At 41.9% G+C, this 17,175-nt stretch overlaps 1 protein-coding gene across 6 annotated transcripts in view; it reads right to left on the reverse strand.

Annotated features, from left to right (window-relative positions):
- PUM1 (pumilio RNA binding family member 1) overlaps positions 1–17,175 on the reverse strand; it is a 131,641-nt gene that overhangs the window by 35,970 nt on the left and 78,496 nt on the right. For 3 of the 6 annotated variants that reach the window (XM_019548019.1, XM_019548021.1, XM_019548018.1), the window contains exons 8-11: positions 14,375–14,468; positions 12,478–12,594; positions 7,079–7,227; positions 165–303 (exon numbers count right to left, since the gene is read on the reverse strand). In XM_019548019.1, the coding sequence (XP_019403564.1) occupies positions 165–303; positions 7,079–7,227; positions 12,478–12,594; positions 14,375–14,468 (499 nt within the window). The remainder of the gene's footprint in view (positions 1–164; positions 304–7,078; positions 7,228–12,477; positions 12,595–14,374; positions 14,469–17,175) is intronic. The other 3 variants (XM_019548024.1, XM_019548023.1, XM_019548022.1) reach the window with 2 other exon arrangements.

Raw genomic sequence — 17,175 nt, forward strand, 5'->3', positions numbered from 1 at the left:
GGGCAAATGTCATTTGCCAACCCACAAACTAATGAGAATATACAAAGCGCTGTCCAGCCAAAGTCACCATCAGGGCAAGCATGCTCGGTTTTAAAGCAAAAATGGTTCTGAGAAAATTAGTGCTGTTACGTGACCTCCTTAACCGGCATTAACAGAGTTCATACCTGGCATCCCTGCTGCCAGCCCTTGTCCAAATGCAAGAGCAGAGTTTACTGCTGCAGCTGCTACGAGTGGATCAGTCTGCTGTCCCTGCTGGTTCTGATTTGGGGTCAAAGGACGCTGAGTGGCTCCTCCACGGAGAACCTGAGAGAGAAATAGGATCACTGACTGGGCTATTTGCTTTGAGTCTAGAGCAGGGGTCACCAACAGGATCTGGCTTATGGAGCCAGAGAGCTTTGCAGGTGCCCACGCCAGGACCAGATGCACAGAACTGCACTGAGACTGGGCAGCTGGACGCTGCGCTCATAATGTCACTGTTTCCCCCACCCCCATGCCCCCTGACTGGTCCGAGCACAGCTTCTAGCCAGTGGGGAACTGCATCACACCTGGGAGGGGGAGGGAGGAATAGGGCGAAAGCTTTGGAAGTGAGAACACAGCTTCCAGCTGCTTGGCCGACACGCAGCTCCCCACCAGGTGGAAGCCACCTGGTCCATTTCAAACCAAGGCTGGGTTGTTCCAGCCCGCAGCTTTTTAAAAGGTTGCTGGCCACTGGACTAGAGAATAAGTGAAAACAGTTTCTACATTTTCAAGATTTTTCTGGGTGATGCCTTTTATTGGACCAACTATGTACTTGGAATGAAGTTAGACAAGTTTTTGAATATGAGGCATTCTTTATCGGGTTACAATTTCTATGCAAGATGGCAACTCTGACAGAGTATTCATTAAAATAGAAAGAAGAAAAATTATACTATCACTTACAAAGTGCCATAATTATATTAAAATAGACAGAGCTGCTTTCACAACATTATGGCATGTTCCTCTCAGGTTTATTGGACCTATACTCAGAAAATGTCATTTCTTGGCCTTTTCCTGTTCCCCCTCCATGTCTAACCTGAAACACTCTACACACATTTAAGAAACACATACTAACACTGGAAAAAGATGGTTATTCATCATATTTGCCCTACTGAAGGTGTTTGGCTGCTCCTGCATATAGAAACTTCATTTAAACCGACAACTTAAACGGAAAGACTTGGGGGTAGCTTGACCTGTAGGCTGATGACACAAGCCGAGTTGGGTTTTCCATGTGGTAGATCCAAGCATGAAACCATCACGAAATGACATGACAATTAGTCATAGGTAATAATGACAAAAAACTGCATATACTAACGTGTAGCTCTTGAGATTGAAGAACAGCATCCTGTTATTAAAGGGACATCAGGATTGACCTTTCTTGCCATTCCCTGATAGGGTGATCATATGTCAAAACCTTACACAAGTCAGCACATCCTCACAAGTAAACCTTATTAAAAAGCTGTCCCATGGTACCAAACATACTACTGACATTCTGTAATCATACATCACAGGAAAATGTTTCCCGAGTTATTAAAAGGAAAAGCATCAGCATCATTTTAAGCATCAGCAGAATGGACAAGAAGATTAAAGTAACATATGCCTTAAAAATATATTCTGCAGATTTTCTTTTATTATCAAAGTTTAACATGAGCTTATCCCGCTTCCAATCTATTCCAGTTTATGTGGTTTCAACAGCTTCACCAAACTGTGAGCATGCACAATGCTAGTGCACTGTGCTGAATTCATATAACAGGACATGCTACAGTAAGTGAAATACTGCTGCTTCTATGCATTTGCTACCTCTTATGAGGTCATAAGTATAAAAGAGAAAGCATCCATAAACACCATTGTAGCAGGTTTCCAAAATTTCTGGCTCAGCTCCTCTTGAGTACATAGCAAGGTTCTCATTACTGAACAATGTTCTGTGAGGGCAAGTGTGTCATCACTGCCAGACCTTTGAAAACAACTAAAGAACAGATGAACAAGGGCAAAACCTAAAAAATTCAGAAAGAATCCAGATACTTCCCCTGGTTAGGTTTCTAGCTCTCTATAAAGATGAAGGTCTGTAAAGTAAACACAGGTATGCAGAGCCATGCCAAACAGCCAGAAGGAACCACAAAGAGATTTGCTGTGACTTTTATTCCAAATGCTCTTGCTTCTCTAATCAGCTGTGCCAGACTGCTGATGAGATCCAGCTGAGTGGTAAATAAGTGTCTTCTGAAGCAAAGCTGCAGCAAACTGGTGAACAACTCATCCTCAACTCAGCAGGTTGTGAACCACGTGGATATAAATGATCCAGGTTCTACTATGCACATACACAGACACTTACATTCAACTTAATCAGAAGCATTGCATCCATCTTTCTAGTCACAAAAATAATTGAGGGTTCTACGGGTTATAGTTGTGGTTGTTTTGAAATAACCTATAACTACTGCAAAAACCATTTCAGCACATACCTACAGGGGACAGTTCTCTGCTTTGAATGCCAAGCCTAAAGCACAAGTCTGTAGCACATAATTTCTTCTGCTTCCCCTATATGTGTATTTCTTGGTGTAAGCGCAGGAATTCTTTTCAGTCTGTTCTCATTGATGACATGAAAGGTGAAGAGGTTTGGGGATTAACTGTGTCAGGGAGCAAAGCATTCGCTTTCTGATCACTGGCATGAAGGATTACTATTTTTATAAGCTGAAACGGCTTTAAGACGGTATAAAACATTAGTTTCTGGATTAATGGTTTTCAAGGTAACAGTTGCCAAGTTCATACGATGACTACAATGAGGAAGAAGGTTACTAGAATAAGGATGTAAGGCCCAATCTCTCATAACTCAGAAATAAGGGCTTTAAAAAAAAAACAAACAAAAAAAATGAATTTTGTATACTACTGCAAAGACCGAGCTTCTCTAATTACCACTGGTATAATGGATTCGGCTAGTTTCTAGCCTTGAAGCATCATGAGATACTGGATGATAAAACTGTGTAAAGTCTACCCTGGTGTCTCTTTTAGCAGTGGGCTGTCTTTCAACCTTGGTCCTAAATTAAACACAGCAGCTTCTAATCTCAAACCAGTCAAATTTACAATCTCTGGACATCTGTATGAGTTCTAGCTAAATAACCTGAGATGGCTGATGTGGATTTTGAAATTCAGCTTGCTTCTAAGGTATAACCTCGTAGATTTCCCCAGGGACAAGTAGCAGTGGCACAAGGTATGCCACTCTGGCACACAGCATGTTACCCCAAGTGGGGTAGGGGAGGCTGGGGCCAGCAACTGTGCTGGCCCTAGCAGCCTTGCCTGGGGTCCTGGGGGCCTCCAGGAGCTGCAGCAAAGGCGACCAAGCAGCATGGAGCCTGGCCAGCTGCAGGACCGTGGCTCTGGCTGGCCAGGCTCCAGTTTTGGGCTGTGTACACTTCCGCCACGTGTGCTGTCCCACTTTCTTTTTTAAGGCATGGGTCTCCCAGGGTCAACCCCACTACCTCCCCTCCTTGCGAAGTAGCAGTGAGAGGAACGTGTGCTTGTGCAGCATGTGGCACAGCACATGGGTCTGCAGCGCCACATACCACATGTCCATGCTCGTCTGAATGCACCCATAAGGGTAGACACTGTTTTCACTCATCGCTACAATAATGTAAACCTGTGGTACTCTATGAGAATTTAGAAGCAACAACAGAATCAGCACTACTATTTGCTTAATTAACATTAATAACTAGCCAAGCTAAAGAATCAGCACATACTTGTTACAACTTTAGTCTAAGTTATTTTTAAACACTACAACAACAACAACAAAATATTGATCAGATTACCAGGCTAACTTTTTATTTTTCCATACAGATACAAATTAGTTGAGGATTTATTTTCACTCTGCTACAATAAAAACAGACTTGGAGTTAAAAATGTAATTACTGATCAGTGAAGCTTCTAGTTTCTTTTCAATGGGAGAAAACTGTGTTATATGTGATGATGCACCACACCCCCTATACCCCCCACCCTTTTTCAAAATCCTAAATCTGCCCATGACAGTATAAATGAGGAAATAAATATCTTCTGATCAGCCTGTCATTTGGTCCCCATACAAACTTCAGACACTATTTCCTAGACATGTATGATATATTCCAAAATGATCCTACAGAAGAGTTTTACAGTACTTTCCTATGTAAAAAAGGATTTCAAGTCATTCACTCACTTTACTTCAATAATCTTAAATTCCCTCTTTCCTGTGCATGTAAATGGCATCTACAGAGCTAGCCTATTCTATATTACATCTCTTCCTTCATTCTTCTTTCCAGTAGTTTTCTCCTAAGCCCTTGACAGAAACTTAAAGATCACTGTTTCTGTTGTTCCTTTGGAGGATTTTTTTTTCAAACTGAATTTTCAGTTTTCTACAGGGAGTCAAAACTGAACATATTATTCAAAATGAAGATGCATCATATAGAGTTTATGTCATTTTCCACATATTATAATTTTGCAATAGTTTTAAGTTTTCTGCTTTGTGTCTACTGCTGCACTTCAAAAAGGTAGTTTCAACAGACTTTCCAAAAGTCATATAAGCCTTCCCCCTCCTCCTTTACCCACCCACTCAAAGATGTATTTTGAATTAGTCATTGACAAAAGTGCTCACAAGCTGTTTATACTGCTCCTTTTAAGGGCACGCACTCGTCAACTGTAAAATTTCATTCATGTTACTTAGATCACCATGTTCTGTAAACTCCTGTGTGCTATACATACTTCTTTTCTTCTGGACAACCAATATTTAATGAGCAGGCAGAACAGTTACAAGTCAAAACATGTCATAACATTTAAGTTGAACAAATACCAAGACAAAATCTGCAAAACAGATCGTGCCCCTCCTTGTCAACTGGGTTGAGTTGAGAAAATGTGTCAGCATGAAGAAACTATGTTAAGATTAAGCCATCTCCATCACGTTAAACAGATATAACACAGCTGAGGACAGCCAAAGGCAACTGTTCTGGCTGCTGCTGTAAGAGGTACCCAATTTGTTTCTACTACAATTTCTTTGCACAGATGCCCACTTTTTTTTTTTTTATCAAGAGCACTTGTGCATAATTTCAATTCTCTGCCTGGCAGCAGAAGGGGTTGTGGTGCTGAGTTGTGCCCCTCACTGCTGCCAGGTGGGCAGAGGGCCCTGTGCCAGGGTGGCGCGGAGCTCCCAGTGGCGGCAACAAGCTTCCCCACCTGGTCCTGCTCTGTCCCGCTGTGCCAGGTGCTACCTGCTAGGCCATGGAGTTCCTGGGTGGGGGCAGTATGGTGGGGAACCCGAGTCCATAGCAGGCAGCCCACCCCCCGTGGTCTCCATTCGTGTAGCCGGGCTCTGCGCTCCGCTCTACCACAGCAGCTGCCATCTACAATGGGCAGCAGCCAGGGCTCAGGTGCTGCTAAAGGGGGCACAGGGCTACAGACCTGGGCCCCTGGCTCCATGAACTTGCCAGATAGAGGCCCCCCTCTGGCAGGGCTGGGGAGGCTGTGGGTGGGGAGTAAGGGGCAACCAGCAGGGCTCAGGGGTTCTGGTTTGGGAATGAGAGGCCTGGACCTGCGTCCTGGAGAGCTAAGGGAAGCCCAGGATCAGGCTCCCACTACACTGGCAATAAGGCATGATTAGATTTAATGTGCGATTCCACAATCACACCTCCTACCATGCACATATGGCATGGCAGGAGGTGCAATTGTGTGGATTGCGCGTTAGATCCAATCATGCCGCTACCTGCATCTGTAGAGGGGGGTCTAACATTTCTATGCTACCGTTTTCCTCATTACAACTTCCAATGTATTTAGCAGGATGTCTAACTCATCTGCAGCAAAGACCTTTCTTAAATAACCTCCTTTCATAATAGCCCTGGGTGGGCTGTTATTTGGGCCTGGGGGCCACACAGAGATTTTGATGAGTTGTTTTGGGCCACGTTAGCATCCCTTTTGCCCCCCCAGCAACAACTCAGCAAAACTTCTGTGGGATGGGTGGGGCTGCAGGTGGACAGAAAGTAGTGTTCACGAGGGGGACGGGAGGGCAAGGCCAGGATCATAGGGCACAGTCATGGGGCAGTCACAGTGTGCGGCCAGGGACAGAGCCTCAATCTACTGCCTGCATGCCCTGCCTCAAGGGGGGTAGGAGGGAGTGTCATGTGCACACGTGGTGGGGGGAAGAGGAAGCAGCCGCCTAGATGCTGGGTTGCAAGAGCCAGCTGAGAGTGAGGGGAGGGAGGAAGGGGCACATATAGCACAGCTCACCTGGGTGGTGCAGTCCACAGATGCCCCTGTGGCACTCCACATGGAATCAAGCCCTGCCTGATCCCACCTGGCGTAGACACCACATGCATGCTTAGGCCCAGTGCTTTCAGCAGGGCTGTTCCTGGTACAGCTGCAATGGCAGCTGCTCGGCTGTTGATCAGCTCCACTTGCCTCCAGTAGTGGCTCCTCCTCCTGCAGCATCAGTCTGGGCAGGGAGGAAGCTTCAGCCAGGCAGCTCCTGTACCAGCACCAGGCTAACTCCTGGCTGCCTTCCACCCACTCTGCTGCCACTCTAGACTGGCAGCTAGCAACACTGTGCTAAAGCTGGTGCTTGTTAAGTCTACAGCAGTAGTTATCAACCGATCTAGAGGCAAAGCTCCCTTCGATAAATTCAAGGCACTCCTCAGAAAATGCCAGCTCTTAGTTTTCACTTGATTTTTTTTATTACCCCCCAAAAAGCCTAAAGCAATTCTTCTACTGCAAAGAACTCAGAAAACCCACAGTGGAGCAGAAAGTTTTTAACTTTATGGACTCCGATGGAAAATCTCTGAGTTTATCTCAAGGCATCTCAAGGTACTGCAGCACCCTGGTTGAGAATCACTGCACTACAGGCAGAAAACTCTAAGACGTGGAAAGAAAGGTATAATCCCACTCTACAATTTACAGTGAATACTTTATCTCCCTCATTTTTATGGGGTCCAAAGGATTGTCACATGTTTAACCCTTTCTTGGCACAGAAGTGCTACAGCTGGAAATAGCAATGTCTTAACAACACGCTTACCGCAAATCGAAGATAATAACTGCACCTGAAAAATATGCTGCATCTTACCTGTTGTTGCCCCTGTTGGGTCTGTTGTGTGGTCTGCTGATTTGCTGAGTTAGTTGCAGCAGCAGCGGCGGCGGCTTGCTGTTGGAAAAGACTGGCAGGATACACTCCCCAAGGTACTCCATAGTACTGATGAGGAACAACTGCAGGACCTAAAATGCCAAAGGGGAATTCAGTCAACTTCTGTAATAAAACAAGAGCTGCCACCAAAACAGTCATCAAAAATACCTGCTCACATCATACTTTATTCCACAAAACTTTAACGTGACACAAAGTATTTAAAAACTATGGGTTTGTGCTATTTTTTTAAACTCTTTTTTGATAATGTACAAGCAGGGCCTGAAGGTTTTTCTTCCTTTTTTTTTTTTTTTTTTTTTGCTTTAGATATACCTAGCATATCAATTCTGCTCACTCACAGGTTCGCTGGAAACCCAAACCATTTTTCTTTTAGTGTGATCTTTGACACTAACTAAAAGGGGAAATGACAAACCCTTAACAAAAAAAAAATCCTATCCAAAAAGTGCAACTCCTTGGTATAAGTGCAGGTTTTTTGATACAGCTTGCTAAAAGTCTCTTTTGTTTTCATAAGTCTTTTGGTTTGTCATGTCATTCTGCAGTCAACCCAAAAAGTTAGACTGTCCTGAAAAACTGTCCAAACCTATTTTTAAAAAGGTGCTTGTTTTTTGGGGGTTTTTTAAGTCTCTCAAGCCCTTTTTGTATACAACTAGATTATTTAGCAAAAAGAAAAATAGATTAACTAGCAAAAAATAAATGAATAAAAAGCCAGATTGTCTTTATGCTGCAGGGCACATTTACAGAACAATACATTTATATATATTTTACCTTAAGTGGGAACAGAAAAATCTGAATTCTGAATTGTTGCGTTTCAGGTGGGTTATATCAACTTCCAGGATTCGCGCACAGTTATTTTGGTGATGACTGGCTTGGCCTACATCTTTAAATAAATCTATTCAAGGAAGACTGGCATACAATTAGACAAGGAAGCAGTATGCTGCAATTAATGGCACAATGTGTTCCATCGAATGGAACCGTGTTTGGAAGCAATACATTTTGTCTGCTTTATGTTTTGATATGTTTTGTTTTTTGAGAGATCAGTAGGTTAATAAAAATCTTTTCACTTCTATATTTTTAAGTATAACACAAAGCCTATCTCAAGGGTTGTTACTCACTCTTGCAATGAAAATGACTTTAGATTGCAACATGCTTGTCTGAATATACACACAACACTAAATTTTCAATTGTGTCTGCTTTACATTTTACACTGCATCAGAAAGGAGTATTCAAACTCAGACAGCAAGAAGAAAGCCAAAGAAAAACGGCTTATATTTTAAGACAGACAAGCAATGCTTTCAAATACATAATGCATTAACTAACTTGATGAAAGTTCAATTACAAAATGTTGTAATGAAAAAAACCCATAATTATGTCTCATGAATTAATTAAAAAAATTACTTTGCCAATGGAACACATTTAACAAACACATGAAGAGAATGTGGATACTTGGCTCGCAAGAAGCAGTGAACTATTCCAAGATGCAGCACACAAAGTAGAGTGATGGTAATAACAGGAAGATACAAAAAGAAGCCATCAGGCAATAGATCTGGGCACAGCGAAGGGAACAAAAGGAATCTATAAAAATGAATATTTGCCTCAAAAAAGAATCACACTGAAGTGCTTTGAGAGCAATTCATTTTGTTGCAGTCTGGACTCAATCTGTGCAAACTACTAGGGTGCACTGGTTGCAGATAACAACCTGTATTATGCTGCAAGATGCTGAAATTCACCAACAGTAACATGGTTACTCTTAGTTTGCTGCCTTTAACTCATTTAAAATTTGCCTTTCTACAAGGGGTTACGTTGCACCAATTGTTGCATCTAAAGACCCATCACAGCCCCGGTGCAGTTCGGCCATGAAATGAGTAGCCGAGGCTTCGATGCCAGTATGCGAGCCATAAATCCAGAGTGGGCAAAGTTCACACTTCACTCTAGAGCTCTGCCACAGAGCCCACAGTCACCATATTGATCACGTGGTAATGGACCATTATGCTTACTCAACAGATCTGTTTCTAGGTAACAAACATATTTTATGCGTGAAAATGCCTTTTATTCCTGTCACAACCGCACATGAACACAATACAGACTACCGCCCGTTTCCCAGAATGCTATTGTCCATGTTGACCTACGCAGCCAAGGGCACATACACTGAAGTAGATAGCTGTCTGCCAATACCTAATCAAAGCAGATCAGTCACGGCATGATGGAACCACTGGTTTCTGAGGGCCACAATTCTGCATTGAAGAGAAAGGCAGCTACAATATTCTCAGTTTTAAAGAAACGTGTAACCACAGGGCGGGCAACTTGCCCAAACAGTCTTCATTTGGATAAATATTGCCATCTCCATTATAAACCAAAGGAAGCATAGTTTAGTTTAATTTTAGTTCTGCTACCATACACGCACACAATCTGATCTCCTGACTAGGGGCTACTCCCTAAAATTGCCAGTCTTCAAATGTAAAAAAAGAGACAAGTTCTTCAAGTTTGCAGACTGCTTTTCCACAAAGCGTTCCAAGCACACCTACAAGTCTGGCTCAGCTGGACCGAGCGCATGGCGAGGGTCATTACTGAACAGTGTTCGCAGTGAGGGCAAATGTGTCACCGCTGCCAGACTTGCAGCTTTTCTTCATTTCAAGAATGACTGACCTTGCTTTACTCTTAAGATCACATAAAAAAAGACACTATCCTGGGCTTTTGAAGTCAAGCCTTCTATTGCACTGTGCCATTAAAATCACAGTCTTAAAGCTCACATGAAATATTCCTTTCAGAAGGTATCATTCAAGGAGTACCATGGGACCAATAAGCAAATATGCTTTTGGCAAACTTTTTCCCTTAAGATTTCATATCAAACATCTATGAGCAATAATATGCCTTTGCTTTGTGTCTGTAGAGTATCTAACACAATGGCATTTGTCTATGACCAGGATCCCAGTACAAACAATAAATATCACTTCACTTATATAATCCTATCATCAGGTAGTATCAGAAAGTCACAGAATTTGGTATCAGTAAAAGTGCAAAATCACAAACAGCTAACTGTTGATAAGTCGAGGTATCCTATTTTCTTAATACCCAAAAATCTTTTTGTATTTTGCATCTCCTAAATGTACTACAGAACCAGCTATGTCGCCTTCAATAATTCAACACTAAACCCATAAATACCCTTCCACAAATCTATGCAGTCTTTCCTTCTTCCAAATCAATACTCATTTAAAAACTTAATTTGGTGTTTGTGGATGGGGAGTCACTGGACTGACAGCCCCAGAGAGAGAATACAATATCCCTTAAGATAATCTTAATTGGTAGTGAAAGATTTAGCCACATGACACTTCATTTAAAGTCACCTAAATCAATAAAACCAACCCAGACTCAGTAATTTCATTTCTCTATCTCAACTACTACAAAAAAGTAAATCTAAATCGGTTTACTGATTTTTATACTTCTGGATGTAGTTACAGGCTTGACTTTTTTTCCCCATCAGAAAACAAACAACAACAGTGGTCTTCTGCCACTGCAAAGTTTTAGTTTACTATTACTAAGCTAGTATTTTTTCTTTCCCTCAGAGAGTTCTACTCATTCATTCACAAATAGATAATCACTGTCATATGACACTTAATTGACTCCTGAACTATTACAAACATCCTTGTTCTCTTGTTCTTGGCTTTCTTCCATGTAAGCTTAACCTGTGCACCAACACAGTGTGCTTTTACCCTATCAATCGTGCTGTTCTTCTTTTCCTCCTAGATGCCAAGCACATTTGAGATGCATCTTCAAAATGACAACCAGAGGGTAGAAAGGAGACTTAAAATTATAATCCATAACATACTGTTTTATATACTCTATCAGAGAATGGTCAGACTTGCCCCAATCCTACCTGAACTTGACCTCTGTATGGCCCCAAAGGTTAAAAGCTAGTAAAGAATTATGTAACAACTGCTAAACCACAAAACATTCACCCCTCAAGCTTCTTACTCCATATTGTTTAAACAAGTTTCACCCTGTTGCTAGCACTAACTTGCAGTGGTGAAAAGCCTCAGAGCTGCTAAGGGACTTTTTGGGATCCAAGGCCTGGAATAAAATAACTGAGGGAATAGAAAGAATAAATTCTTCAAAGGCCCCCTATATAAGGTAAAGGGGAGAGGGGAGACATAGGTGCAGATTAACTGTAGCAAATCGCAAAAGGAAAACAACAAATTGTATTTAACACTTTCTTGGCAGGAAAGTGTCTCTGTCTCCCTAAAATTCATTAGGCATATTTCAAAAACTTGTGGCTTTCAAGCGTTACATAAGAAATAAAAGTGTGCAAAAGAACTACACTCCAATCGCACAGAAGGATTACTGTATTTTCTCACACGTAACACACCCCCTTCTACAGTACGCACATTGAATTTTAAGGGGGAGCCTGAAAGGCGTAGGAAGGGAATCTTCAACTGAGGTATGCAAGGGGCAGCAGCTAGGGACCTGAGCCTGCTCCCAAACCTGCTGCTGGCCCTATATGGTGTATAGGAGCCATGGACTGATAAGACACAAAAAGGGACTGGAGTCCCACTGGGTGCTGGGTCCAACTCAGTGAGCAAAGTCTGGGACTGCCTGCTGGTCCAGATCCGTGTACCAAGTCCAACCCTGCATGCTGGTTCTGGAGCAGCACACATCTTCGTCTGCACTCTGGCTCCGAAGCCACGTGCCAGATCCAATCCGGCATGCGGCCTCTAAGCCAACGTGCAGTCCCACACTTAGCACACACGTCCACCCCAGAACATGGTTCCAGAGTCAGCATGCAGCTGGGGGAGAGGGGGGTGCTGCTCACAGGTCTGGAAATTTGCCAGCGAAAGGCAGGAGGAGAGGGGTAGAGCAGCAACAGTGGTAACGGCCACAGCTCCCAGTTGTGGCAACTGAACAATGCCATCACTCCATCCTCCCTACCACTCTCCAGCCAAGTTTCTGGACCTCTGAGGCTCCCTTTTCCTCACATAACACGCACCCCAATTTTCCCCAACAGGTTTTGGGGAAAACCATGCAGGATAAATGTGAGAAAATACAGTACATTCCAACAGCAAAACTTTACCTATTGTGCACTAGGATTTTTTTGTAGTTGTTCTCAACTTCAGAACCCACATTGAGACTTATACCTACATTAGAGGATTTAGTCTCTAGGGATAAGGGTTTAAAATGCAAACAGAAATTCTGTTATAAGGCTTATAATAATTTTCCCAGGCTACACTGATACACAGTTAAAGGATTAAATTAAGTCTGCACCAACTGTGGCATGTAAAACATTTTAGGCATAAAAAGAGAAGTTATCCAATGAACAAATGAAAGTGCCTCACCTAATGTTGCAGCTGCTGCAAGTCCTGCGGCATATGGATCTGTTCCTGGGGGAGCAGCACTGATGATGTATGGATTGGGAACAAAGGCAGCAGGAGCTAAACCTGCTGAAAACATACCTGTCAGTAAAAACAAACTTGACTAGAACTGCAGCCCTACCAGAATACCTAAAACAGTTTGACTAACCATCTTGCTATAAATGAACAGCATAAATAGGTTTGAAGGGCTCTGATTTAAAAGTAAGAAAAGTTGGCAGCCACTTTTAGATGACAAATCATATACATTTTCACATGCAGTTCTCTGGAGGCTATAGACAATGGGGATTAAAGTTTTCAGTCTTATTTAAACCACCTAATGCGAAATTGGTTGGAAAGGTATGATGTATAGGCAAATGGATCTTGATTCCAAAACATGGCACCCCTAAAGAAAAAAAAAAGGCTAGAAAAAACATAGTAGAAAAAGTTCAGTTAATTTTTATTCGGTAGTATTGATGCATACCTTTAAACTAAGAGCACACTGCAGAAACATAGCCAGGAAAGCAAGGAGAACTAGCTAGTGCTGGTTTCCATACTGCCTTGGCTAGATTACTACCTAAACCCAAGATAGCTATCTTAGTGCCATCTTAAGTAGCAGATGCTACACTGCAGTCACTTCTGTGATTATAGGGCAGGCAACACTTTGGCTTCAAAAGGGAGTGGGGGAGAATGCTGTTTGAGTGCTTGGGAGGGTGCAGCAGGGAAGCTGTAATAGTTGCATGTGCATGAACCTGTAACAGTATAGGTATAGCAAAACTCCAACTTTAGCCCTGCTTCAGGGTCAAATTTACATTGATTTAATTCCCTTGTGTCCTTATAGTATAATGCACACATATCACTATAGGATTAGGCAACAGCTGCTCGAAGGTGAGTTAGTCCAGTTTTGTACCGCAGGTCAAATGACCCAGTTTGACAAAGAATCTCAAGGCACTTGAGACATTAAAAGTACTTTCATAAAATGGCATTAAGTAAGGGGAGAGGACCACCTGATTTAGAGATGAAGGGCAACATACATGGCTTGGAATAGTTGATGGGTTTTGTTAGTGGCAAGGATTTTTGTGGGTGGTATCTCTGATTGGACCAGTTGTATATTTGGCACAGATATAAATAATCTTTTGGGTATGAAGTGCCCTGAAAGATACCTGCCTCACATTTCCTGGACCATCAAGGCTACAACATTACTCCAGCTCTAATTTGACTGGTTGACACATAGAAATAAAACATTTGTCATGACTAAACAATTTCACTGTCATCAATGAGCAAGCCTTCAACAGCTCTTCTATTTCCCCCCAAATATACAAGACTAAATGCAGCACTCCACAAGTCAATCTTTCTTGAATACTGTGAATACCAACACATTTGAATAAAGGCATCTTAAACATTTATACCCTGAACAACTTGAAATTCCATCCTGTGGGAAGACATAAAAATGGACTGCAAAGCTAAACTAGACAAAGATGTAAAATTCAGACCTGAGTTTAAGTTCTATACTAAAAATCCATGTTCTCACTTCATTGTCCTGGTTACCCCAATTTATGTCTGGCTCAGAATAAATGAGTACTTAAGAAATGTTCTCATTATTGAACTGTGTTCTCAGTGAGGGCAAGTGTGTCATCACTGCCAGACATGAATGTTGTAAAGTATGCAATAAGGCATTACCAAAATTTTGCAAAATAATCTTTAAACATCGTCTGTTTCTAAAATACATGCCTAGCACCCACATATTAGAAAAACCACAGTTATGTTTTAAAAAGCCTGGCCACTCCTCCCCACCCCAGGATATTTCAAAGATAGTCAGTAGCAAGTATTAGCCATCTACTCAAGAGAAATCCAATAAAGACAGACCATTAAATGAAAGACTTACCTATGTGTGGCTGATGGGCAGCTGCCAATGCATATTGTTGCTGCTGTGCTGCTGTCAGCTGCTGAACAGCAAGCGCATTCGGTCTTTGGAACAACTGAAGAAATAAAAAGCAGATAGAGAGCTTTATTCATGCACTAGACCAGTATCCTCAGACTTTCTTTTGAAGCGATCCCTCTAAAGTTTCCTAACACGAGTTTGGCCAGTCTTTATGATATGGAAGTGTGTCTAAAAAGGAAGACTAATAAAATGTTTCTAGGTTATCACAATACTTTTATAAAAATATTTTCATTCAATTATTATTATCCCATTGCAAAGGTTTCCTTCAAAACCCTAAAAGGTTTCTGTTACCTTATGTTTTTCTGCCGCCATCCATTGCCTAAAAAATCTCTCTTCCATTTAAACAAAGACGTAAGTCTCCCAATTATGGATCACTACTTGATTACAAAGATTACATAAGATTTTTCCCAGCTACTACAGAGTACACTAAATACAAGACTATATTACATTGCCAAGTAGCCAATTGCTTTTGAGAAATATCAGAAGATTGCAAATGATTGTGGAGGTAGAATACAGAATTGGGAACAGGATGGATGATACTCACAAAAAATTAACTATATTAACTTGATCTAAAAATCAGATTTTTAAGCAAGCAACAGAGAAGCTTCCCTCAGTTAAGTCAAGTCACTTCCACCCCCCACAGACATGGGCACAAGATCTTCTATATTAATCCAGACAGTTGGGAGCATAACACTCTTTCCTGACAGAAAATAGAAGCCAAAAAACATTAGGATTTTTCAGCAGCGTCATGTGCTTTCACATGCAAGGCTCAGCTTGCCAAACTCAACTAAATCTCTGAAAGGAGTTCTCAGTGTTATTTTTTAAGGTGTGAGATTTGAATTTCACTTAAGATGCTGAGAGAAATTGCCATTGTTGTTTTTAAAACACAACACCTCAAAGACCACACTAATTTGAGAGATGGGATCTAGACTGGTAAAACAAACCAAAAAAATTCCTCTTTAATTTCATGCATCAGACCAGATGCTCAGCACTGCTCAAAACGATCAGCAATTCTCTTCTGGAACTATACATTAGCTGATGGTGGGGCACTAACTACCAACATCAGAGAATATGAATGCCAGATAGCTCCCTTGATTAACTGTAGTAGTGGTGATCCTACCTAAACTTCCAGTGTAATGGGTTTTATATGCCCAATGTACTGCCTTCAATGCTCTGAAGCAAGCTGTCTTAAATAGTACCTTTCTCCCCTTGAAAAAACAAGAGACTCTTTTACTACTTCTACTTCTATCCTCATTGTACAGCTCAGACAACAAAACTGAAGTTTCTTTAGGGCCATTACAACATACAATGTTAGACCAATAATATTTCTACCTGATTTAGGCAGAAGGATAGTTACTTTCAATTTAAAGTTTAGAATTGTTTTTAAAAAAAAGACTACAACAATAATAATAAACACACCATAGTTACCATTCTCTTGCAAGGAAAGGACTTCCTTCCCTGATGTTCAGGGACAGATGACCAATGAGTCTACATGACTACTTAAATAACGCAGTGAAGTCTATATTCTTGGGGTTTTTCTCTTTGAATGCCAGGAGAGAGGAAGGGTGACTGCGCCCGAACGCTTGCTAAGAACTTTTTTCCAACTACTCAGTTGGTCTAATAAAAGATATCACATCTACTCAAAGAACCTTGCCTGTCTAATAAAGATGAAGACTTTGAGCCTCCATTCCAGACGAACTGTGATTACTTCCCCAGCTCATGGAATTCAGTATCCTAAGACTCATGCCTGGAGACCTGGGACAAATGGCCATTTTGTGGAGTACTAAAGCAGGCCACATTTCCATCTGTTCTCTAAAGCTTTAGCCTGAATAGGAGTTTCCCTTTCAAAAAAACAGCCAAGAGGATCTGATGTTTGAACACTGATTTAGGCCACATAGAGATATTCAGTTTCTCCCTGGAGTCATGGCTGCCCCGGAAGAAAACTAGTAAGTGTACAGATGTTCAGCATTTTTCTCTCAAAGCAAAAAATGGCTGCTCCAAGAGAAAAATAACCCAGGAACAACCAGGGAGCGTTTCTCCTGAGAAAGCAAATGTCTTTACACATTCTCTTTCAAGAGAAACCACAGCAGTCTTCCTGCATCCCAGGGTGCTTTGCTCCCATGCCTCTCCCAGGTGGGGCATATCAGTCACTAGACTCCAAGCCCACCAGGGAGCAAAACTTGCCCTCGTCACAATCCCACACTGTACTGCAGGGAGGTACAAGCTGATTTTGAGCAGCCTGGGTCAGTCAATCAGAGGTGCACAGTATACTGCTGCCATCTGTCTCCAAGCAGACTGAGGGAGTCTTCAGAGCATACTACGATGTGTGGAGCACCAGCCCTGCAAGTCGTCTTCTCTTCAAGGGCTCAGCATTGTTTGTTCTGTTCAAGCATCTCCACATAAGTTTTTCTACCTGGAGAACAAACCTAGAAGAATTTCCCCAGACCATTTAAACATGTGTACCCAGCCTTAATCACTGATTACTTCTCTGAATGCCTTAAACCTACAAATGATGAGAGTCTGAACTGATATCCCCCAAAGGCTCCGGGAACAACTATTTAACATTCTGCAGACACTCAATTCTTACTCCTAAGAGGAAAAACCTGTACATGGGGAAGAGATGGAGAGAAAAATCTGGGCAAGTGTTTAGGAATGTTAGTGCCTTCCACCTTTGCATTTCTGGCTCCCTTCTTGTCTGCAAAAACACATTCTCTTAGTTGAGTTCACATGCCCAAGCACACACA

This window comes from Crocodylus porosus, unplaced genomic scaffold (genome assembly GCF_001723895.1).
Source record: "Crocodylus porosus isolate Cpor-Errol unplaced genomic scaffold, CroPor_comp1, whole genome shotgun sequence".
Taxonomy (NCBI): Eukaryota; Metazoa; Chordata; order Crocodylia; family Crocodylidae; genus Crocodylus; species Crocodylus porosus.